The 26,822-nt window shown below is 41.1% G+C and overlaps 1 protein-coding gene across 3 annotated transcripts in view; it reads right to left on the reverse strand.

Moving 5' to 3' along the window:
- Nucleotides 1–26,822, reverse strand: part of F8 (coagulation factor VIII) — a 144,893-nt gene that overhangs the window by 38,951 nt on the left and 79,120 nt on the right. For all 3 annotated transcript variants that reach the window (XM_043457542.1, XM_043457543.1, XM_043457541.1), the window contains one exon: nucleotides 16,890–19,935. In XM_043457542.1, coding sequence (XP_043313477.1) covers nucleotides 16,890–19,935 — 3,046 coding nt within the window. The remainder of the gene's footprint in view (nucleotides 1–16,889; nucleotides 19,936–26,822) is intronic.

Below are 26,822 nucleotides of genomic sequence, written 5' to 3' on the forward strand. Positions count from 1 at the left end.
AGAGGGTCTTGGCTAGGGACTTCCCCGGTACTCCAGTGTTTTAACTGCTTCAGTGTTCAGTACAGTATTGAATAGAAGTGATGATAATGAAAAGTGGTGATGTGTTCCTGATATCTAAAGGAAAGCTTTCAATGGATCAGCATTAAATATGATGCTTGGTATACATTTTTGTAGATACTCTTTCTCAAGATACAATAATCTATTTCTATTTTACATATATGACACCTTATATATATTTGTGATGAATTAAAATTTCTTGTTTTGTGGCACAGCATATGATCTACTTTTTTAAATACTCCATGTGAACTTGAAAAAATGTTTTGTTTTTTTTTTTTGAAAAAATGTTAAAGCTGCACTTGCTGGGTGTGATTTTTTTTTTACTTTATTTATTTATTTTTGGCTGCTCTGGGTCTTCACTGCTGCTTATGTGCTTTCTTTAGGTTTGGAGAGTGGAGGCTACTATCTAGTTGCAGTGTGTGGGCTTCTCATTGCAGTGGCTTCTCTTGTTGCAGAGCATGGGTTCTAGAGCATGGGCTCAGTAGTTGTGGTACATGGGCTCAGTTGCCCTAAGGAATGTGGAATCGTTCCAGACTGGGGTAGAACCCATGTCCCCTGCATTGACACGTGGATTGTCAACCACTGGACCACCAGGGAAGTCCCTGGATATGCTTTGTTAATTATGTTCAAATCTTCTACAACTGATCCTTGATAAACAAAGGGATTAATCTGAGTATAATTTATAGTTAGCCCTCTCTATCCTTGGTTCCTTGGTATCTAGGGATGCAACCAATCTCAGACTGTGTAGTACTGTAGTATTTACTACTAAAAAATACATTCATTTAAGTTGACCCTCTTAGTTCAAACTGGTGTTGTTTAAGAGTCAACTTCTTTACTGATGTTTGGGACATCAGTTCAGTTCAGTCGCTCAGTCGTGTCGTTCTCCTTGTGACCCCATGAGCTGTAGCACGCCAGGCCTCCCTGTCCATCAACAACTCCTGGAGTTTACCCAAACCCATGTCCATTGTGTCAGTGATGCCATCCAACCATCTCATTCTCCGTCATCCCCTTCTCCTCCTGCCTCAATCTTTCTAAGCATCAGGGTCTTTTCAAATGAGTCAGCTCTTCTCATCATGAGGTCAAAGTATTGGAGTTTCAGCTTCAACATCAGTGCTTCCAATGACATTTCCTTTAGGATGGACTGGTTGGATCTCCTTGCAGTCCAAGGGACTCTCAAGTGTCTTCTCCAACACCACAGTTCAAAAGCATCAATTCTTTGGTGCTCAGCTTTCTTCACAGTTCAACTCTCACATCCATACATGACTACTGGAAAAACCATAGTCTTTACTAGATGGACCTTTGTTGGCAAAGTAATGTCTCTGCTTTTTAATATGCCATCAAGATTGGTCATAACCTTCCTTCCAAGGAGTAAAGGCCTTTTAATTTCAAGGCTGCAGTCACCATCTGGAGTGATTTTGAAGCCCCCAAAAATAAAGTCTGCCATTGTTTCCCCGACGGGACCGGATGCCATGATCTTAGTTTTCTGAATGTTGAGCTTTAAGCCAACTTTTTCACTCTCCTCTTTCACTTTCATCAAGAGGCTCTTTAGTTCTTCCTCACTTTCTGCCATAAGGGTGGTGTCATCTGCATATCTGGACATCAATACTTTTTAAATCAGCTGTCTCTAAAAACAATTGGAAATTTATCTATTTCTCTAATTATGTCAAGTTTTACTTGGTGTATTTAAAACTACATTATAAGGTACACTTTGCTGGAGCAGCCGTAAAGAAATACCCCATGTCCAATGTAAGAGAAACCCAAGTAAGACGGTAGGTGTTGCGAGAGGGCATCAGAGGGCAGACACACTAAAACCATAATCACAGAAAACTAGCTAATCTGATCACACAGAAGACAGTCTTGTCTAACTCAGTGAAACTAAGCCATGCTGTGTGGGGCTACCCAAGACGGACGGGTCATGGTGGAGAGGTCTGACAGAATGTGGTCCACTGGAGAAGGGAATGGCAAATCACTTCAGTATTCTTGCCTTGAGAAACCCATGAACAGTATGAAAAGGCAAAATTATAAGATACTGAAAGACGAAATCGGCAGGTCAGTAGGTGCCCATTAATCTACTGGAGATCAGTGGAGAAATAACTCCAGAAAGAATGAAGGGATGGAGCCAAAGCAAAAATAATACCCAGTTGTGGATGGGACTGGTGATAGAAGCAAGGTCTGATGCTGTAAAGAGCAATATTGCATAGGAACCTGGAATGTTAGGTCCATGAATCAAGGCAAATTGGAAGTGGTCAAACAGGAGATGGCAAGAGTGAATGTTGACACTCTAGGAATCAGGGAACTAAAATGGACTGGAATGGGTGAATTTAACTCAGATGACCATTATATCTACTACTGTGGGCAGGAATCCCTTAGAAGAAATGGAGTAGCCATCATGGTCAACAAAAGAGTCTGAAGTGAAGTAATTGGATGCAATCTCAAAAATTACAGAATGATCTCTGTTCATTTCCAAGGCAAACCATTCAATATCACAGTAATCCAAGCCTATGCCTCAACCAGTAACACTGAAGAAGCTGAAGTTGAACGGTTCTATGAAGACCTACAAGATCTTTTAGAACTAACACCCCAAAAAGATGTCCTTTTCATTATAAGGGACTGGAATGTAAAAGTAGGAAGTCAAGAAACACCTGGAGTAACAGGCAAATTTGGCCTTGAAGTACGGAATGAAGCAGGGCAAAGGCTAATCGAGTTTTGCCAAGAGAATGCACTGGTCATAGCGAACAACCTCTTCCAACAACACAAGAGAAGACTCTACACATGGACATCACCAGATGGCCAACACCGAAATCAGATTGCAGCCAAAGATGGAGAAGCTCTATACAGTCAGCTAAAACAAGACCGGGAACTGACTGTGGCTCAGATCATGAATTCTTTATTGCCAAATTCATACTTAAATTGAAGAAAGTAGGGAAAACCACTAGACCATTCAGGTATGACCTAAATCAAATCCCTTATGACTATACAGTGGAAGTGAGAAACAGATTTAAGGGACTAGATCTGATAGAGTGCCTGATGAACTATGGACGGAGGTTTATGACATTGTACAGGAGACAGGGATCAAGACCATCCCCATGGAAAAGAAATGCAAAAACGCAAAACGGTTGTCTGTGGAGGCCTTACAAATAGCTGAGAAAAGAAGAGAAGCAAAAAGCAAAGGAGAAAAGGAAAGATATTCCCATTTGAATGCAGAGTTCCCAAAGAATAGCAAGGAGAGATAAGAAAGCCTTCCTCAGCGATCAATGCAAAGAAATAGAGGAAAACAACAGAATGGGAAAGACTACAGATCTCTGCAAGAAAACTAGAGATACCAAGGGCACATTTCATGCAAAGATGGGTTCGATAAAGGACAGAAATGGTATGGACCTAACAGAATCAGAAGATATTAAGAAGAGATGGCAAGAATACACAGAAGAACTGTACAAAAAAGATCTTCATGACCCAGATAATCATGATGGTGTGATCACTCACCTAGAGCCAGACGTCCTGGAATGTAAATTCAAGTGGGCCTTAGAAAGCATCAGTACGAACAAAGCTAGTGGAGATGATGGAATTCCAGTTGAGCTATTTCAAATCCTGAAAGATGATGCTGTGGAAGTGCTGCACTCAATATGCCAGCAAATTTGGAAAACTCAGCAGTGGCCACAGGACTGGAAAAGGTCAGTTTTCATTCCAATCCCAAAGAAAGGCAATCCCAAAGAATGCTCAGACTATCACACAATAGCAGTCATCTCACATGCTATTAAAGTAATGCTCAAAATTCTCCAAGCCAGGCTCAGCAATAGGTGAACCGTGAACTTCTAGATGTTCAAGCTGGTTTTAGAAAAGGCTGAGGAACCAGAAATCAAATTGCCAACATCTGCTGGATCATCAAAAAAGCAAGAGAGTTCCAGAAAAATATCTATATTTCTGTTGTATTGACTATGCCAAAGCCTTTGACTGTGTGGATCACAATAAACTGTGGAAAATTCTGAAAGAGATGGGAATACTAGACCACCTGACCTGCCTCTTGAGAAACTTGTATGCAGGTCAGGAGGCAACAGTTAGAACTGGACATGGAACAACAGACTGGTTCCAAATAGGAAAAGGAGTACATCAAGGCTGTATATTGTCACCCTGCTTATTTAACTTATATGCAGAGTACATCATGAGACACGCTGGGCTGGAAGAAGCACAAGCTGGAATCAAGATTGCCGGGAGAAATATCAATAACCTCAGAGATGCAGATGACACCAACCTTATGGCAGAAAGTGAAGAACTAAAAAGCCTCTTGATGAAAGTGAAAGAGGAGAGTGAAAAAGTTGACTTAAAGCTCAACATTCAGAAAACTAAGATGATGGCATCTGGTTCCATCACTTCATGGGAAATAGATGGGGAAACAGTGGAAACAATGTCAGACTGTATTTTGGGGGGCTTCAAAATCCCTGCAGATGGTGATTGCAGCCACAAAATTAAAACACGAAATTAAAAACTCCTTGGAAGGAATGTTATGACCAACCTAGGTAGCATATTATAAAGCAGAGACATTACTTTGCCAACAAAGGTCCGTCTAGTCAAGGCTATGGTTTTTCCAGTGGTCATGTATGGATGTGAGAGTTGAACTGTGAAGAAAGCTGAGCACCGAAAAATTGATGCTTTTGAACTGTGGTGTTGGAGAAGACTCTTGAGAGTTCCTTGGACTGTAAGGAGATCCAACCAGTCCATCCTAAAGGAGATCAGTCCTGGGTGTTTACTGGAAGGACTGATGCTGAAGCTGAAACTCCAATACTTTGACCACCTCATTGACTCATTGGAAAAGACCCTGATGCTGGGAGGGATTGGGGGCAGGAAGAGAAGGGGACGACAGAGGATGAGATGGCTGGATGGCATCAGCGACTCAATGGACACGAGTTTGAGTAAATTCCGGGATTTGGTGATGGACAGGGAGGCCTGGAGTGCTGCAATTCATGGGGTCGCAAAGAGTTGGACACGACTGAACTGAACTGAACTTAAGAATGTATAGCTACCTATTGAATTGGCTGTTTTATTATTATAACATATCCTCCTTATTTCTACACAACTCTTGCTTTAAAATTTACATTCCTAAATGGAGCAGGACTCTATGATCCTTGCCCCTCCCCACCATGTCTTCTGCCTGTGGAAAACTTTAGTCAAAAATAAATTTAATCAGAGAAGTTTGAAATGCTGAAACAAAGGGAAATAGTCTAAGGAGACTAAATAATAATCATGTAATCATTAATCATAATCAAGGACCTTTAGTTCCTTTGGACAAGTTGTCAAGGGATATAGATACTATTCTGAGCCATATCCTGTGAGCTCTCTTATAGATACCAAAACACCAGGTGGAGAAGTTAACTACATGATCACCAGACTGTACCCAGGACTTGAGCTGCCGCAATTCGGAGAACTGACCACAAAGATGTGGGAATGAGTGCACCCCAGAACTGCAGATTAACTGTACCTAAAATAGTAAGATGATGCTAGTCAGACCACTGATGACCAACTGAAGATGACTGTTAGAGATGACTATGCTGTTTCTGCATGTAGAACCCTCACCCCAACTCTGTCTATAAAGCTCTCACCCCTGCTTGTTGGGGGCGGGGTGGGGAGTTGGCCTTTGGACAAATGTCTTCCACTTTCCCCCACCCAGTTGCTGGCATGTGAAATAAAGCAAACTTTCCTTTCCACCAGCCTGGCCTGTTTACTGGCTTTTGAGCAGCAAGCAGCTGAACCCCACCCACATACCTTTCCGTAACAGATTTGGTGCCAAAAGTGGGGCTGTCTACTGCTGGCTATGGCTGGCCACTGCTGACTATGGCTGGCCACTGCTGGCTCCTGTGCTTTTATGGCACCTGGCATTCCTGGGTCTTCCAGGGGAGAGCTATAGCTATGACAATGTATGAGACTGCTGCTCATGGCTAGCTAGCCCCAGGTAGGGGATTTGGGGGACATTCCTAGCAGTTGCAAAAGCCATTTGACTTGAGGATCCTCCCTGTTTCTACCCTACTCAGCACTGACTGCCAACTTACACTTTCCTTGGTGGAATGGAAGCTTGCACTTGGGATGAGATGATGAGCTCCAAGACCAGGTAAGCCCACCGGTGTGCACACAGGCAACCTTCCCATTTGTGAGTGCTAGTGCTATTTGGGCATTCTTGTCAATTGATTCTGACTGCTGTGAGGATTATTTGTGAGCAATAGTGCTGTTTGAACATTCTTGACAGTTGGTTCTGATGTGTGTCTGATGTTGAGAACTGTTGGGACACGAGGTGCTGTTTGGGCATTCTTGCCAGTTGGTTCTGACATGTATCTGATGTTGAGGATCGTTTATGAACTCTGACTGCTATTTGGGCATTTTTGCCAATTGGTTCTGATGTCTGTCTGCCATTGAGGACTGTTTGTGAGCATGAAGTGCTTTTGGACATTCTTGCTAATTGGTTCTGATATCTGACTGCTGTTGAGGACTGTTTATGACCACCGAGTGTCATTTGGGTACTTTGCCAATTGGTTACTTTGCCAATTGGTTCTGACATTTGACTACCACTGAGGACCGTTTGTGTTGGGTTTGGGACTTCGTACCAGTCACCCTCAGAAAGGGTTTATGACAGATCTGTCATTTGGTGTGTGGGTGTATATTCCATTTGTATGATTGGTACTCTTGTCTTATGTAGAATGGGAAATCCAGGTTCAATTCACTAAGAAAAATTTTAGTTGTGAATTTATAGCTAAAAAAAGAAAGATGAATTTTTTTTTGGACAATGTATGGTTACAGTATTCTTTACACTCTGGAGAAAACTGGTTAAGATGAAACTCTTGAAATTCAAAAAACCTGTTCTTTTTGCATACACAGGTAGGGAAAGCTAACTTGACAAAACACTTTTTTTCAGACCCTGGGAAAACAAAAATATGCCTGGGAGAAAGTTTGAGGTTGATGCTTATCATGTCCTTGAATGACAAACACAGTCCACTTTGCCTGGATCTTCAGCCTTGGGTTAATTGTACAAAGAAAACAAGGAAAAAAGGCTTTAAAATTGAATGTATAATTTGGCTATTCTGGTTATAATCTATAAACTGATTACCTACTTTTGTATTCTCATTAAGACCAAGAGGGAAACTTAAGGTGTTTTGATTTATTAAACATGCATGTTGTACCACTGAAGAAAAATTATGCTATGAAAAAAACCTGTTTTCTGAAGTTATGAAATATGTTCTTAAGTTTGCCAATCAGAAAATGCTGGTGTAACATTTCAATCACTTGTTTCTTGGTTTTCTTAAAATTTTCAAAGGTTAAAAATTGTGATGTGTAAAAATGATAAGCAAAACATTTTGGTATGTAAAGCAAGTAGGATATGTGCTGTCAACAAAGAGAAGATATAAAGAATGGAGATATTTTGTTGAGGAAAAATGATGACAATAATTTTGTCCTATAGTTGTTTGTCTCTGGATGAAGAAATACAGGACAAAGTTGTTTGGATCTAGAAAGAGACCAAAGGTTTGTGAAAAAGGAATTTTGAAAAAAAAAAAAGAATTGTGTACATTATCAGGATTAAGATTAGACTAAATTTAATTAGGTATATGGATTTTATTAACAGTAACCTGATACAAGACTGAAGTTGGTTTTTCTCTCTTAAGAAAGCAAAGTTCTGAATATTGATCTGATTTTGGTAACAGAGACTTCTAATGGAAAGTCATCTTTTTGTTTCTAATCATACTTTTGACACCAGTGTTCAGGATGGAAAAACTGTCTGGTAAAGTTGTCACAAAGTATAGCTGCTTATGATGTGTAGCACTGCTGGCTTTATGTGTACTACTGAAAGCACATGTACAATGTTTGTGCAACAATTGGGTATGAATGCTAAAATGTATGGCCTATAAAGCATTTCCCTATTAACCTCTGAGCCTGTTCATGATACCTGATTAGTTTTCCCCTGATGTGGACAACTAGGCAAATATATACATAAAAAGGAGCACCAAGGGACATGGATAGACCCAGAGCAGGCAAATGAACCACTCTGGCAATGTTGGAAAAATATATTGATTATCAATACTCTCTATGGAAAGACTTACAACTTAAAAGGGAAAAATTATGGAAAAAATATTTACATATTGAGGTATGGAAAAGTCATTCTGGTCAATACAGGATTTAATTGGAACTTTAGGCTAAGCAAAACAGCCTGTTTGTAGCCTATTAAACATACATTGTACATCTACTTTAATCATTAATACAAAAAAAACAGTACAAAGGTGGATTTTGATTATTATACACTCTCTAATATATCTGCTCCTGCTGCTAAGTCACTTCAGTCGTGTCCGAATCTGTGTGACCCCATAGACGGCAGCCCACCAGGCTCCTCCATCCCTCGGATTCTCCAGGCAAGAACACTGGAGTGGGTTGCCATTTCCTTCTCCAATGCATGAAAGTGAAAAGTGAAAGTGAAGTCGCTCAGTCGTGTCCGACTCTTCACGACCCCACAGACTGCAGCCTACCAGGCTCCTAATATGTCTAGTAATTTTCAAATGTTTGTCCAGGTACAATGAAAGTTTATCGCCTTTCTTGTTCAGTATCTGTTCCTCCTCAAGATTGAAGAGTATCAAAGAAAAAGGTGGATTGAAACAGAGCAGGACTCTATGATTCTTGCCTCCCCCCCATGTCTTCTGCCTGCCTTTTGCCTGTGAAGAACTTTAGTCAAAGAATAAGTTTAATCAGAGAAGTAAGAAATGCTGAAACAAAGGAAAACAGTCTAAGGAGACTAAATAATATAATGTAGCCATCAAGCATTGTCAAGGACCTTTAGTTCTTTCTCAAGGGCTATAGATGATATTTTGAGCCATATCCTGTGAGTTCTCTTATAGATACCAAAACACCAGGTGGAGAAGTTAACTACATGATCACCAGACTGTACCCAGGACTTGAGTTGCCACAATTCCAAGAATTGACTGCAAAGAAATGGGAACATGTGCAGCCCAGAACTGCAGATTAACTGTACGTAAAACAATGAAGATGATGCTAGTCAGACCACTGATGAAAAACTGAACATGCCTGTTAGAGATGACTGTGCTGTTTATGCATGTAACCTCCCCCCTCAACTCTGTCTATAAATAGTCTCACCCCCTGCTTGTCGGGGTGGGGGGGTGGGGGTGGGGCCGGGGGGGGTTGTAGGATTGGCCTTTGGACAGATGTTTGCCACCCTTCCCATCACCAGTTGCCAGCATCTGAAATAAAGCAAACTTTCCTTTCCACCAGCCTGGCCTGTTTACTGGCTTTTGAGCAGGGAGCAGCTGGACCCTACCCACATACTCTTTTGGTAACAATTCTACTTAACTTAGATCCTTAGATTTTAAGTGTGTCTCTTATAAACAATATATAGTTTGCATGAATTTTTAAGGAAGTCTGACATTTTTCTGTTTTGTTTTGAAAATTGTTTTTAACTAATTAATTTTGGGCTGGGCTGGGTCTTCTTTGAGGTGTGTGGGCTTCTTGTTGCACTGCCTTCTCTTGTTGTGGAGCACGGACTCTAGGTATGTGGGCTTCAGTAGTTGCAGCATGCAGGCTCAGAAGTCATGGTTGGTGGGCTCGAGAGCCTGGGCTTAGTTGTCTCATGGCTTGTGGGATCATCCCAGACCAGGGATCAAACACATGTCCCTTGCATTGGCAGGCAGATTCTTAACCACTGGACCACCAGGGAAGCCACATTTTTATGTTTTAACTGATACATTTAATTTATCTACATTTACTTTAAAAAATATAGTTGGAGTTAAGTCTATCTGATTTTTTAAAACATTGAAGTATAGTTGATCTACAACATCATATTGGTTTCAGGTGTACAACATGGTAACTCAACCGTTTTTTTTTTTTTTTTTAATAGATTATACTCCATTTAAAGTTATCACAAAATAATGGCTGTATTTCTCTGTGCTGTAGAACAACATACTCTTGCAATCTATCCTTTTTATACATAGCAGATTGTAACTTTCAGTCCCCTAGTCACATCCCTCTTCTCCCCTCACCCTCTTCTCACTGGTAACCACAAGTCTGTTCTCTATATCTATGAATCTGTTTTTGTTTTGTATATTCATTTGTTTATTTGTCAGCTTCCACATGTACGTGATAACATATGATAACATAAGCATAATACCCTCTAGATTCATCCATGTTGTTGGAAATGGCAAAATTTCGTTATTTTTCATGACTGAGTAATATTCCAGTGTGTGTATGTATACCACACCTTCTTAATCAATCATCTGTTGATGGACACTTAGGTTGCTTCCAAATCTTGGCAATTCTAAATAACGCTGCTATGAGCATTGGGGTGCATGTATCTTTTTGAGTTTGTGTTTTCATTTCCTTTGGATATATACTCAAGAGTGGAATTTCTGAATAATTTGGTAGTTGTTTCTTTTCTAGTCACTCTTTCCTTTTGGGATTTCAATTAAAAATATGTTAGTCCTTCACATTCTATCCTCTTTCTTCTGATTATATGTTGCTTTATCACAGACTACCTCAAAAATTTAGTGGCTTAAAACAACAACTGTTTTTTATTATACTTGTCAATTCTGTTAAGTCTGGAGTTCCAGCAGGGCGTGGCAAAGTAATAGTTTCACTCTTCGTGGTGTCTAATGTCACTCAGTGGTATTCAACTGGCATCTGGGTTGGTCTGGAGGGTCCAAAATGGCTTCATTCACGTCTATTGCCTTGGTGGAGAATGCTGGAAAGTTGGACTCAGTCGGGACTCTCGGTCAGAGAGAGTATCTGAAGGGATAGACGTGAGCTGCATGATACTTTCTGAGGTTGTTGTTGTTCAGTCACTAAGTTGTGTCCAATTCTTTGTGACCCCATGGATTACAGCACAGCAGGCTTCCCTGTCCTTCACTATCTCCCAGAGTGTGCTCAAACTCAGGTCCACTGAATCAGTGATGCCGTCCACCCATCTGATCCTCTGTTGCCCCCTTCTCCTCCTGCCCTCAATCTTTCCCATCAGGGTCTTTTCCAATGAGTCGGCTCTTCACATCAGGTGGTCAAAGGACTGGAGCTTCAGCTTCAGCTTCAGCATAAGTCCTTACAGTGAATATTCAGGGTTGATATCCTTTAGATGGACTGGTTTGATCTCCTTGCAGTCCAAGGGACTCTTAAGAGTCTTTTCCACCACCACAATTTGAAGGCAATTCCTTGGCGCTCAGCCTTCTTTATGGTCCGACTCTTACATCGGTACATCTGTACTTTCTGAGATAGCCTTGGAAATCATATACCATCACTTCCACTATATCTACAGGTCACACGTTTCTGTTACATTCTATTCATTGCCAGCACAAATCAAAAGGAGGGGAATTAGACTACCTTTTGAAAGGGAGAATGGCAAGGTCACATTGTAGAAGAAGCATGTAGGACAAGATATCTTGGCACATCCATCTTTGGAAAATAGTGTTGGCTATAATCTTTGCCAACAATACAATTGCACTCATCTCACACGCTAGTAAAGCAATGCTCAAAATTCTCCAAGCCAGGCTTCAGCAATATGTGAACCGAGAACTTCCAGATGTTCAAGCTGGTTTTAGAAAAGGCTGAGGAACCAGAGATCAAATTGCCAATATCCGCTGGATCATCGAAAAAGCAAGAGAGTTTCAGAAAAATATCTATTTCTGCTTTATTGACTATGCCAAAGCCTTCAACTGTGTGGATCACAATAAACTGTGGAAAATTCTGAAGGAGATGGGAATACCAGACCACCTGACCTGCCTCTTGAGAAACCTGTATGCAGGTCAGGAAGCAACAGTTAGAACTAGACATGGAACAACAGACTGGTTCCAAATAGGAAAAGGAGTACATCAAGGCTGTATATTGTCACCCTGCTTATTTAACTTATACGCAGAGTACATCATGAGAAACGCTGGGCTGGAAGAAGCACAAGCTGGAATTAAGATTGCCAGGAGAAATATCAATAACCTCAGATATGCAGATGACACCACCCTTATGGCAGAAAGTGAAGAGGAACTAAAAAGCCTCTTGATGAAAGTGAAAGAGGAGAGTGAAAAAGTTGGCTTAAAGCTCAGAAAACTAAGATCATGGCATCTGGTCCCATCACTTCATGGGAAATAGATGGGGAGACAGTGGAAACAGTGTCAGACTTTATTTTTTTGGGCTCCAAAATCACTGCAGATGGTGACTGCAGCCATGAAATTAGAAGACACTTACTCCTTGGAAGGAATGTTATGACCAACCTAGATAGCATATTAAAAAGCAGAGACATTACTTTGCCAACAAAGGTCTGTCTAGTCAAGGCTATGGTTTTTCCAGTGGTCATGTATGGATGTGAGAGTTGAACTGTGAAGAAAGCTGAGCGCCAAAGAATTGATGCTTTTGAACTGTGGTGTTGAAGACTCTTGAGAATCCCTTAGACTGCAAGGAGATCCTACCAGTGCATCCTGAAGGAGTTAAGTCCTGGGTGTTCATTGGAAGGACTGATGCTGAAGCTGAAACTCCAGTACTTTGGCCACCTCATGCGAAGAGCTGACTCATTGGAAAAGACCTTGATGCTGGGAGGGATTGGGGGCAGGAGGAAAAGGGGACGACAGAGGATGAGATGGCTGGATGGCATCACCGACTTGATGAGCATGAGTTTGAGTAAACTCCGGGAGTTCGTGATGGACAGGGAGGCCTGGTGTGCCGTGATTCATGGGGTCGCAAAGAGTCAGACACGACTGAGCGACTGAACTGAACTGATGATCTTTGGGCTTCCCAGGTGGCACCAGTAGTGAAGAACCTGCCTGCCAATTCAGTTCAGTTCAGTCACTCAGTCTTGTCTGACTCTTTGCGACCCCATGAATGGCAGCACGCCAGGCCTCCCTGTCCATCACCAACTCCTGGAGTTTATTCAAACTCATGTCCACTGAGTCAGTGATGCCATCCAGCCATCTCATCCACTGTTGTCCCCTTCTCCTCCAGCCCTCAATCTTTCCCAGCATCAGGATCTTTTCAAATGAGTCAGTTCTTCACTTCAGGTGGCCAAGTACTGGAGTTTCAGCTTCAACATCAGTCCTTCCAATGAACATTCAGGACTGATTTCCTTTAGGATGGACTGGATGGATCTTCTTGCAGTCCAAGAGACTCTCAAGTGTCTTTTCCAACACCACAGTTCTAAAGCATCAATTCTTCAGTGCTCAGGTTTCTTTATAGTCCAACTCACATCCATACATGACTACTGGAAATACCATAGCCTTGACTAGATGGACCTCTGTTGGCAAAGTAATGTCTCTGCTTTTTAATATGCTGTCTAGGTTGGTCATAACTTTTCTTCCAAAGAGCAAGCATGTCTTAATTGCATGGCTGCAGTCACCATCTGCAGTGATTTTGGAGCCCCCCAAAATAAAGTCAGACACTGTTTCCCCATGTATTTTCCATGAAGTGATGGGACCAGATGCCATTATCTTAGTTTTCTGAATGTTGAGCTTTAAGCCAACTTTTTTACTGTCCTCTTCCACTTTCATCAAGAGGCTCTTTAGTTCTTCTTCACTTTCTGCCATAAGGGTGGTGTCACCTGCATGTCTGAGATATTGGTATTTCTCCCGGCAATCTTGATTCCGGGCTGCTTTATGCAGCCCAGCGTTTCTCATGATGTACTCTGAATATAAGTTAAATAAGCAGGGTGACAATATACAGCCTTGACGTACTCCTTTCCCTATTTGGAGCCAGTCTGTTGGTCCATGTCCAGTTCTATGTTGCCTCCTGACCTGCATACAGATTTCTCAAGAGGCAGGTCACCTGGTCTGGTCTTTCCACCTCTTTAAGATTTTTCCACAGTTTGTGGTGATCCACACAGTCAAAAGCTTTGGCATAGTCAATAGCACAAGTATATATTTTTCTGGAACTCTCTTGCTTTTTCGATGATCCAACGGATGTTGCCTATTTGATCTCTGGTTCCTCTGCCTTTTCTAAATACAGCTTGCACATCTGGAAGTTCACGGTTCACATACTGTTGAAGCCTGTCTTGGAGAATTTTGAGCATTACTTTGCTAGTGAGTGAGATGAGTGCAACTGTGTGATAGTTTGAGCATTCTTTGGCATTGCCTTTCTTTGGGATTGGAATGAAAACTGAGCTTTTCCAGTCCTGCGGCCACTGCTGGATGATGCGGGTTTGATCCCTGGATCGGGAAGATCCCCTGGAAGAGGTCATGGCAACCCATTCCAGTATTCTTGCCTGGAGAATGCCAAGGACAGAGGAGCTTGGCTGGCTACAGTCCATGGGGTTGCAAAGAGTCAGACATGACTAAAGTGACTTAGAACACATAATCTTTATTATCTCTTTTCTATATTACATTTAAAAAGCTCTGCATTCTGCATTTCATATTATTTCTTTTACCTACTACTTCACCAATTCTTGCTACATGATGCATTAGTGTTTTAATTGTATCTGGTGATTCTGAGACCTTCAGTCTGTGAGTTTGTATTTGGCTCTCTATTGTTTCTGTGGCCTCTTGCTTACTTTCCTTGTTTTGTACCCAGCATTTTTGTGTTCTGGAAATTGTATCTCGAACATTTGTGAAAATAACCTGAAGCCTAGAATTTTGGTTTCTTCCACGAGAGGTTTTATGTGTTCTACCAGATGTCTGCAGGCACTGCCAATTCAAGATTTGCTTAAATTATGATCAAGGATAGGGATTTCATGGACAATACGCATGACCGAAAACTGGGTTATAAGTCAATGAAATACAAGTTTAACTGGTTTACCATTACTTTGAGGATGTAGCCCTTAAAGTGGGCATGGTTTACAGCTACTTTTACTCCATTATCATCCCATTAAATCTTATTTGAATGTTAGTAATATGATTATAACACTCAAATTAGTATCTTTTAGCACAAACAACAGAGAAGGCAATGGCAACCCACTCCAGTACTCTTGCCTTGAGAATCCCATGGATGGAGGAGCCTGGTAGGCTGCAGTCCATGGGGTCACAAAGAGTCGGACATGACTGAGCGACTTCACTTTTTCACTTTTCACGTTCATGCATTGGAGAAGGAAATGGCAACCCACTCCAGGCAAGTGCCCAGGGATGGTGGAGCCTGGTAGGCTGCCGTCTATGGGGTCGCACAGAGTCAGACACGACTGAAGTGACCACAGCAGCAGCAGTGGCAGCACAAATCACTTCTTTGGTTTCAAGACTCATATATCAAACTGCCTACTCAACATCTGAACTTGGATATCTAGTAGGCATGTCAAATTAAATATGTACAAAACAGACCCTTGAGTGTTTCCTCAAATAAATCTGTTCTGATTCATGCCTTCCACATCTCATTAAATGTCACCAGCATCCACCTAGTTGCTCAGGACAAAAACGAAACATTTTTCAGTTTTCTCTCACCATTCCTCCCTATCCTCAATCTAACAGCAAGCCTTCTCTGCTTATCTTTAAATTATACTCAACATCCTTACCTTTCTTTTTACTTTCACCCTCACTACCCTGTTCAATAGAATGGGAAAGACTAGAGATTTCATCAAGAAAACTGGAGATACCAAGAGAAAATTTCATGCAAATATGGGCACAATAAAGGACAGAAATGGTATGGACCTAACAGAAGCAGATAAGATTAAGAAGTGGCAAGAATACACAGAAGAACTGTACAAAAAAGGCAGTAATGTCCTGGATAACCACGATGGTGTGGTCACTCACTTCTGCCCTACCCCTGCACACACTTCTTTACTGTACTCCACTCATGCTGGTCCTTTTTTGTTCCTCAAGCATGCTAAACTTGTTTCATTTGCAGGGCCTTTGGATTTCCTATTCCCTCTGCTGAAAATGTCTTCTCTCAAACTTTGGTTAGCAGACCTCATTTTTATTTATTTTTAAAAAATGTATGTGGCTGCACTGGGTCCTAGTTGCAGCATGTGGGATCTTTATTTGCAGCATGTGGGGTCTAGTTCCCTCACCAGGGATTGAACCTCAGTACCCTGCATTGGGACTGCAGAGTCTTAGTCACTGGACTACCAGGGAAGTCCCTAGCTGACCTCTTATCATCATTTAGGCATCAACTCCACAAAGAGGATGTTTCTGACCACCACAGCAAAAGTAACACACCCTGTCACTCTCTGCCATATCAGTCAATTCTACCTTTTGAACAGCACCAAGATTCCCTTATTTAGTTTTCTAGTACTTTATTGCCTTTTGCTTTTCCCAGCAGAGTATAAGCTCCTGCTTTGCTGTTCTTCAGTGTCTGTGCAAGTGCCTGGCATGTAGCAGATGCTCAATAAATAATTGTTGGCTGATTCACTCTCCTTATGTTTATCTTCCATATTTCTCTGTGTGTTCTCTCCCCTGTCCAACCTCCTTCTGCTCCCTTAACACTGAAATTCTCCCATTTTGCCCTCTGGATCCCCAGTACTTTGGAAAATGACCTCCCCTGTCACCTCAATCTCATTACCACACACTTCACTGCTTCCTGCTGTGTGTATCAGGGCACACTCAGGAGACTAAGCCTTACCTGGCAGCTCATAAGCTGTTAGGTGAGGCTGACTTCCTTCCTGTTCCACATGGCTGCTTCTTGACTCTGACCTCTCTACCCTTTTGTAGACCCCTCTTCTTCTCCATCTCACCAGAGTAAGAGTTTCATGCTGCCTGGATTTACCATCCTGTAACCCTCATTATTGGTGTCACCACCTAACCTCCCATTTGCTCCTCAGCTTCATCTAGACTTTGCCACTTGCTTCTCAGTTTCCTCTATAAAACAGTCTTTGGAGTCTCGCTGCAGATTGTGCCTTCCCTATTGTTTCAGCATCTGGTCAAGTCAAAGGTCACAACAGTAACACAAAGGAATAATCAATGGACCCATACCTGTTTCTTAGTGCGTGGGGAGATCTACTCATCCCATAATCCCAGAGCCGCTCCACTGCAGCAATAAAATAGTGGCGTGTTCTCTTTTGAAAGCTGCGGGGGTCCTGATTTTCATCTTCACCATAAATGTCAAAATCTTCTCTCTTTGTTTCAATCGACAAAGTATCATCATAGTCAGTTTTGTCTGGCTCTGGCTGAAGAGTAGTAAGGGTTATCTCCCTTTGATGGCGTTTCAAGATTGGTGGATTTTGACAGCACACCCTTCCAGTCCCTTCTTGCTTTGGCCAGGAAGCTTCTCTTTTGGCCTTATCTTCTCCTTCATTTGCTACTGCTATTGAATGATAGTTTTCACTAGGGTCCAGGGGCAAAGTGATATCTTTTGTCTTCAAAGATGTGAGTTTGTGTGACCTCTCTAGGGATTTCCAGTCTTCTCTTGGTATCAAGGTAGCTGATTGGTTATCCCAAGCAAGGGGACCCAGCAGCTTGGACGGAATCTTTTCAGAGCTTTCTGTTGTCCATTTCAGAGATGGCACTTTTCCAGGCCTGTAGACTATATTCAATTTAACAAGCCCCTGTGTTTTCTGAAGGAAGATCTCTTCCCTGAGATCCAGGTGGGCAGGAGAAACCTTGCTAGTTTTTGTAGGCAAGTCTTCCTGATGAACAACTTTCCCAGATGCTTCAGACAAGCCTTGTTTCAAGAGAACCATGTTCTCAAGTTTCTTGTACATGAGTGGATTTGTGGCCTGTTTCCCCAGGGCGCTGCTCTTTCTTTGACTTCCGATCACTTCCAATGTTAGGAAGGCTAAAGAAAGGTTATTTTTCTTGGCTCCTTGTAAGAAGTGACTGGTTTCTTGGATCCCAGAATGACTTGCCCCCAAGTTACAACCATAGGTTGATGCTGGAGGATGAGAAGAGTTATCTTGGGGTGGGATCTTGATCACATCTGTAGGTCTAATTGACCTATGACTCCTCAGAGAACAATCTGGTAAGAAGGACTGAGTAATGGTCCTTTTCTCCATCTTGTGTTCTATCTGTGTGAAGGTGCCCTGGGTCAAACGTTTCATGCTTTTGGACCACTGAGTTGAGGTGTCATTCAGAGTTACCCCTCTTTTAAGCTTTACTTCTTCTTGTGGGAGTCTGGATTGTTTCAAACCCCGCTTATCACGGTGAAGAACTGCATCCTGCTGACTTGGGATAGAAGACAGTCTTGTAGTGCTTGGAGATTTCTCTACCATTTGCTTTGTTTGATTCCCTAAGACTTCCACGTTTGTTTCCACCCTTCGTTTTGAGAAATGGGCTGCATGAATCCCGGCTCTTTTTGCCGAATCATTTAATGACCTGTTGTCTTGAAGTACCGGAGTATATGTCTCTTCATCTAAACCTCCGACATTTTGCTTAGTGCTTAGTGAAAAGAGGTTCTTCAGGAAATTCTTAGTTCCAATCACTGTATACACCTGAGGCAAAACTGCATTCTCAGGGATTAATGTTTCTTTCCTTTCTGTCTCTTCCTGGGATTTTTTTTCTTGATTGTCTGTATCATTTTCTTGGACATTAGCCAAGTTAGTAAGAACTATGTTTTTGCTATTTGGAAAAATCATCTCTTCAAGGCCGGTGTCCTTGCTAAATTCATGATCTTCTGCTACTGCCTTATTCTTTTCTGATAAGACATTCTGATCTTTCACGGAGTTTTCTGATACTGATGATGTTAATTGCTTTGGACTGGGCCTTTGCCCAGAGCTTAGGGAGTTCTTGCCATGGGTTCTTTTTATCACATTTGTTGAATCTGGCAAAAACAGAGTCTTGAAGAATGGTGTATCTGGATATTCTGTATCTAGTGGCCCAGGGCCTTCTTTTTCTTGGTGGATCATTTCCCTTTTTTTGGATGAAGTAGTTTTATTTGACACATGACTTAGTCCAAAAGATGTAGTATTTTTGTCTATAAACAATTCATCATGAATCAAAGAAGTCACTTCTTGAAAGTTGGTATTACTGTCTATAACAATATCTTGCCAGACTGATGTACTATTCTCAGTTAATACTGTTGGGTCATCAATGTGAGTCTTTCTGTTAGTTGTTGAGTTAGCTGGTGCCTTGTCTGTCTTTACCAAAGAGATATTAACTTTAAATAAAGCATCACCTTTGGTCAATGACGCAGGTCCATTAACTCTTTCCTCTTTAAATAGCCTATCACTCTCCATTGATAATACATTTTCTCCCAGTGAACTTTCTTGACTATTCATTAAAGCTGCTTCTAACAACTTGGAATCATCATCTTCTTTACTCAAGCCCAAAGGTACACGTGACCCAATAACATCAGATAAACTTTTGCCAAATACAATGGCACCTAATTGACTATTAAAATTAACTGGCATATTTGGGGGTCCGAAGGAACCTGTCTTTTCAGTACCTGCTGACAACTTGTCTGATGGAATTGTTGGTAAAGGCATTAGATTGTTGTTTGATGAACTTGAAATTTTTAAATTAAGTTTGTTCAACTCTGCCATTATAGTTGTTCCCAAATTCTCATTTAATCTTAGTGGCAGTTCTGGCTCTTGAGTAAATACTCCGTCCCCACTGTGATGGAGCTCTGGTCCGAGATGTGCCACTTCAGATGGGGATGGGCCTTTGTTTCTTTCTGTTGGTTCAGGTAAATGATCGGTAGCCTCATTTCTGGCTTCTTGGAGATCAGATAAGGATAATCTGTGTGGAGTAGGATTCTGTCCCAAGAGCATCAACAAATCACTAGAGGAGACACTTTGTTCTTTAAGCAGCTGCATTTTCTCTCCAGACTGAGGGTCAATCTTCTCTACGTCATTTTCTGGAGTCGTGGTGGGTTTGAATTGCTTTTGCCTAGTGCTAGGGTACCTTGAATTCTGGGAGAAGCTTCTGGGTTCAATGACATTGTTTTCACTCAGCAAAAAGGTTGGAATATCTTCATATGTGTCATAATAATCACCAACGTTCCTGTCACAACTATCAACCTTCAGTAAGGCTGTCATGCCTCTGTTCCGAAAGTCTGAGTTGTGGCACCCCAGAACCCACAGACCTGGAGATGAGGAAGAATAAGACTCTGATTACTCATAACTCAAGTCACAAGCAAGATCTGTGCTAGAGATTCTCTTCCATTCCCAGAAAAATGAAAAAAAAAAATACTACTTAGTACCATTATATTGCCAGTTGTTATGTTAAATGCCAGAAACACGTAACAGCAGTCCAACAATGATAGTAAAAGCAGTTTTTGCATTGCTGCTGTTGTGGCATATCTCTTTGTGACCACAAGAAAGGGCTGTGATTTTAAATGAATATATATTGGCATAAAAATGGAGAAATGTAATTAACATACATAAGAGTGGCGAGTCTTCCTAGTCACATAGAACTCCAGTGATGACAGTGACTTAACTCTGGAAAGTTTACATAGGCCAGCTGTTTTTGCTATACAGCACAGTGCTGTAGGTTCTACAGTAACATTGTGCTCTCAGTGCTCAGTTGCTCAATCGTGTCCAACTCTGTGTGACCCCATGGACTATAGCCTGCCAGGCTCTTATCTCCATGGGATTTTCCCAGCAAGATTACTGGAGTGGGTTGTCATTTCCTCCTCACTGCCTGGGGTCAAGTCCCAGTGCTACAATTTATCAGCTGTGTGACTTTAAGCAAGTCAGTTGAGGTCTCTGAGCTCCAGTTTTCAATTTTATAAATGACTCATAGTATCTAATAATGCACTCAAATCACACAACACAATGCCAAGCATCCACTATGACCAATGTGTAGGATAAGTAACCATAAGGGAGCAGGACTTAGGTTTAGGATACAAATAACATAATAACTCATCACAGTGCAAACAGTATTAATAACCTACTATAAATATTAATGATACTACAATATTAATGATCTACTATGAACAGGATTATCTGAGTGAAAGAATTTTATGTTGGTGAAGTATATGCATAAGCATAAATGGAAACAAATACACCTTTACTAAGCTACCCATCAGGTAAATGAACAGTCTCATCAAGTTACAGAAGCAAAATCTTAACTGAAAAATTTTCTCAAAGTATATTTCACAGAGCCCTATTAGACAATAGGATGCCCATGAAAAATCTTCCTGTGTTCAGACACTTTGGAATTAATGCACATTACATTCTATGTGCAGCCTGATAATCACTCAAACAGGAAATGAGAATAAAGAGATTTTCTAATATACAAGGATTCAAAGAATCTGCCTCTAATTCAGCCATTCTCAAGAAGTGATTAGAGAATGATTTCTACTGAAATAAAGGAGTATATTAAAAAATATGAAGACATGGGATACAAGAACCCAATTTCATGATATGTAGAGCATATTTTTGATTTTATAAAACCATGTTGGGCTAGAGTAGACCAGAACTGGAGTTGAAATGAATAATTTAAATCACATTATTGACTAAAAATTCCACTGTTATAACTTCAGTCAGTTCAGTCAGTCATGTCTGACTCTGTGACCATGGACTGCAACACACCAGGCCTCCCTGTCCATCACCAACTCTCAAAGCTTGCTCAAGCTCATGTCCGTCGAGTCAGTAATGCCATTCAATTATCTCATCCTCTGTCATCCCCTTCTCCTCCGCCTTCAGTCTTTCCCAGCATCAGGGTCTTTTCCAGGGAGTCAGTTCTTTGCATCAGGTGGCCAAAGTATTGGAGCTTCAGCTTCAGCATCAGTCCTTCCAATGAACATGCAGGACTGATTTCCTTAAGGAATGACTGGTTTGATATCCTTGCTGTCCAAGGGACTCTCAAGAGTTTTCTCCAACACCACAGTTCAAAAGCATAAATTCTAAAGCACTCTTCTTTATGGTCCAACTCTCACACCCATACATGACTACTGGAAAAACCATAGCTTTCTTTGATTATATGGACCTTTATCAGTAAAGTATTGTCTCTGCTTTTTAATATGCTGTCAAGGTTTGTCATAGCTTTTCTTCCAACCTAGACAGCATATTAAAAAGCAGAGACATTACTTTGTCAAAAAAGGTCTGTCTAGTCAAGGCTATGGTTTTTCCAGTGGTCATGTATGGATGTGAGAGTTGGACTATAAAGAAAGCTGAGCACTGAAGAATTGATGCTTTTGAACTGTGGTGTTGGAGAAGACTCTTGAGAGTTCCTTGGACTTCAAGGAGATCCAATCAGTCCATCCTAAAGGAGATCAGTCCTGGGTGTCCACTGGAAGGACTGATGTTGAAGCTGAAATTCCAATACTTTGGCCACCTGATGCGAAGAGCTGACTCATTGGAAAAGACTCTGATGCTGGGAAAGATTGAGGGCAGGAGGAGAAGGGGACGACAGAGGATGAGATGGTTGGATGGCATCACCGACTCAAAGGACATGGGTTTGGGTGGACTCCGGGAGTTGGTGATAGACAGGGAGGCCTGGCATGCTGTGGTTCATGGGGTCACAAAGAGTTGGCCATGACTGAGCGACTGAACTGAACTTCTTCCAAGGAACACGTGTATTTTAATTTTGTGGCTGTAGTCACCATCTGAAGTGATCTTGGAGCTGAAGAAAATAAAGTCTGTCACTGTTTCCATTGTTTCCCATCTATTTGCCATGAAGTGATGGGACCAGATGCCATGATCTTAGTTTTTTGAATGTTGAGTTTTAAGTCAGCTTTTTCACTCTCCTCTTTCATTTTCATAAAGAGGCTCGTTAGTTCCTTTCTGTTTTCTGTCATTAGGGTGGTGTCATCTGCATATCTGAGGTTATTGATATTTCTCCTGGCAATCTTGATTCCAGCTTGTGCTTCATCCAGCCCAGCATTTCACATGATGTACTCTATATATAAGTTAAATAAGCAAGGTGACAATATACAGCCTTGATGTACTCCTTTCCCAATTTGGAACCAGTCTGTTGTTCCATGTTCAGTTCTAACTGTTGTTCCTTGACCTGCATACAGATTTCTCAGGAGGCAGGTAAGATGGTCTGGTATTCCCATCTCTTTAAGAATTTTCCAGTTTGTTGTGATCCACACAGTTAAAAGGCTTTGGCATAGTCAATGAAGCAGAAGTAAATGTTTTTCTGGGATTCTCTTGCTTTTTCTATGATCCGATGGTTTTGGCAATTTGATCTCTGGTTCCTCTGCCTTTTCTAAATCCAGCTTGAACATCTGGAAGTTCTCAGGTTCTCAGTTCATGTACTGTTGAAGCCTAGCTTGGAGAATTTTGAGCATTACTTTGCTATTGTGTGAGATAAATACAATTGTGAGGTAGTTTGAACATTCTTTGGCTTTGCCTTTCTTTGGGACTGGAATGAAAACTGACCTTTCCCAGTCCTGAAGCCACTGCTGAGTGTTCCAAATTGCTGGCATATTGAGTGCAGCACTTTCACAACATCATCTTTTAGGATATGAAACAGCTCAACTGGAATTCCATCAACTCCACTAGTTGTTCATAGTGATGCTTTCTAAGGCCCACTTGACTTCACTCTCCAGGAAGTTAGGCTCTAGGTGAGTGATCACGCCATCATGGTTATCTGGGTCATGAAAATCTTTTTTGTACAGTTCTTCTGTATATTCTTGTCACCTCTTCTTAATATCTTCTGCTTCTGTTAGATCCATACCGTTTCTGTCCCTTATTGTGCCCATCTTTGCATGAAATGTTCCCCTGGTATCTCTGATTTTCTTGAAGAGATCTCTAGTCTTTCCCATTTTATTGTTTTCCTCTATTGCTTTGCACTGATCACTGAGGAAGGCTTTCTAATCTCTCCTTGCTATTCTTTGGAACTCTGTATTCAGATGGGTATATCTTTCCTTTTCCCCTTTGCTTTTTGCTTCTCTTCTTTTCTCAGTTATTTGTAAGGCCTCCACAGACAACCATTTTGTTATAACTTAGCTAAATCTAATACTTCCTCTCCCTGACAAAGACAGTAATAGATGAGAAAAGGGGAAATGAAACTCTATAAACTGGTTTGGAATGACACCCACCATACTCTGAGAAAGACCTGGGACTGGAAATAGTGTCAAGAAGAACTTTAGTTATATATGTACTGGTTGAAATTTTGTAATGATAACATCTTTTTGTATTACGTGTGTGAATAAAAATAAGTTAAAAGATTATAGTAATTAATAAATTTCAATCCGAGAGCTTAAATGTGAGTTCAAAAAAACCTCAATTAAATAACCAAATAAAAATAAATTCTATCATATATATATATATATATATATATATATATATAATTTGAAATAAGAAAGGAGATATAACCAGAGATGCAAAGAAAATTAAATTATAATTCCCTTGGTGATACAGCTGCCAATCTCCTACTCCAGCTTCTTACACAAGCATAACATGCCTGGTCAAGTTTGAGAATGGTCAGTACACAAATATACAGACCTGTCTACAACCTCAGTGATATACCCAGGGATTTCAGAGAACTGATTAAATTTTTAGGCTGATCTTCAATCCTGGAGCTAGTTCCCATCAGAGTAACCCAGAGAGACACAGCCCACCTGATCACAAGTGGATGAGGAGCCCACCTCAGGCTTCAGTAGCCAAGAGATCTTTAACAATCCAAGGGTACTGCAGTATCCCTAGCATGGAATACTAACCAGTCTTTTAAAATGAAGATGTTCATCTATGTTTATTGACACAGAAAAATATAAAAAACATCATTAAGTGAGCAAAAGTGAAGTGAAAGTTGCTCAGTTGTGTCTGACCCTTTGTGACCCTAAGGGAATTCTCCAGGCCAGAATACTGGAGTGGGTAGCCTTTCCCTTCTCCAGGGGACCTTCCCAACCCAGGAATCGAACTGGGGTCTCCTGCATTGCAGGCAGATTCTTTACCATCTGAGCCACCAGGGAAGCCCAAGAATACTGGAGTGGGTAGCCTATCCCTTCTCCAGGGGATCTTCCCCAGCTAGGAATTGAACTGGGGTGTCCTGCATTGCAGGCAGATTCTTTACCACCTCAGCTATGAGGGAAGCCCAAAAGTGAAATGAAGTCGCTCAGTCGTGTCCGACTCTTTGCGATTCCATGGACTGTAGCCTACCAGGATCCTCAGTCCATGGGATTTTCTAGGCAAGAATACTGGAGTGGGTTGCCATTTCCTTCTCCACAAATCGGATTACAAAACATGATATAACCGTCATTCTACTATGTGATTGCAAAACATGATATAACCGTCATTCTACTATGTGTTTCGGAGTTCAAATTTTTCTTTTCAAGAAAAAGATTTTGCATATTAATGATTCCATATAACATTTGTGTTCATCTGGCTTATTCACTTAGCATAATGCCCTCAGGTTCCTCCATATTGTCACAAATGCTAGTGTTTCCTTCTTTTTTAATCGATGAATAGTAGTTCATCATATATACATATGTCACTTTTTTAGTTTTCAGTTTGTTTAATTAAATTTTTTATTAAAATTTTTTCTTTTTTATTAAGTTATGGTTGATGTACCATACAAGTTTCAGGTGTACAATATAGCGACTCACAAATTTTAAAGATTATGCTCCATTTATTGTTATCACAAAATATCGGCTATATTCCCTGTGTGATTCTATATATCCTTGTAGCTTATTTATTTTACTAGTTTGTATTTCTTAATCTTCTGCCCCTATATTGCCCCTGCCCACTTCTCCACTGGTAAGCACTAGTTTCTTCCTTACATCTGGGAGTCTATTCCTTTTTTGTTATATTCACTAGTTTGTTGTATTTTTTTTTAGATTCCACCTTTAAGCGACATCATACAGTATTTGTCTTTCTCTAACTTATTTCACTCAGCCTAATGTCTTCCAAGCCCATCCATGTTGCTGCAAATGGCAGTATTTTATTCTTTTTTATGGCTGAATAGCAGTCCACTGTGTGTGTATGCAGTGCTGTGCTGTGCTTAGTTGCTCAGTCATGCCCAACTTTACAACAGCATGGACTGTAGCCTGCCAGGCTCCTCTGTCCATGAGGATTCTCCAGGCAAGAATACTGGAGTGGGTTGCCATCACCTCCTCCAGGGGATCTTCTGAACCCAGGGACTGAACCCAGGTCTCCTGGATTGCAGGCAGGCTCATTACTGTCTGAGCCACCAGGGAAGCCCAAGAATACTGGAGTGGGTAGCCTTTCCCTTCTCCAGGGGATCTTCCCAACCCAGGAATCAAACCAGGGTCTCCTGCATTGCAGGTGGATTCTTTACCAGCTGAGCAATATACCAGGGAAGCCTGTGTGTGTGTATACATCTTTATTCATTCATCTATTGACAGATACCTAGCTTGGCAATTGTAAATAGTGCTGCTATGAACTTTGGGATGCATAGCTTAGAGTTTTCACTTTTTTGGATAAGTACCCAGGAGTGGAATTTCTGGGTCATATAGTAGTTCTATTTGTATGTTTTTGAGAAACCTCCACACTGATTTTCATAGCAGCTGCACCAATTTACATTCCCAGCAACAGTGTAGGAGGGTGTCCTTCTCTCCACACATTCTCCAGCATTTATTGTTTGTGGGTTTTTAAAAAAAAAGATTTATTTATTTATAGCTGCACTGGATCTTCACTGCTGTACGTGGGCTTTCTCTAGTTGTGGGGAATGGGGGCTATTTTCTAGTTGTGCTGTGTGGGCTTCTTATTGTGGCAGTTTCTCTTCTTGGGGAGCACGGGCTTTAGAGCATGGGCTCAGTCGTTCTGGTACATAGGCTTAGCTGTCCTACAACATGTGTCATCTTCCTCGAATAGGGATCAAACCCGTATCCCCTGCATTGGTAGGCAGATTCTTAATCACTGGACCACCAGGGTAGCCCTGTTAGTGGATTTTTTGATGAAACCTTCTGACCGGTGTGAGGTCATACCTCATTGTAGTTTTGATTTGCATTTCTCTAATAATTAATGATGCTGAACATCTTTTCATGTGCTTGTTGGCCATTACTATGTCTTTTTTTGTAAAAACATCTATTTGGGCCTTCTGTCTATTTTTAATTGAATT

Source organism: Cervus canadensis, chromosome X, assembly GCF_019320065.1.
Source record: "Cervus canadensis isolate Bull #8, Minnesota chromosome X, ASM1932006v1, whole genome shotgun sequence".
Taxonomy (NCBI): Eukaryota; Metazoa; Chordata; class Mammalia; order Artiodactyla; family Cervidae; genus Cervus; species Cervus canadensis.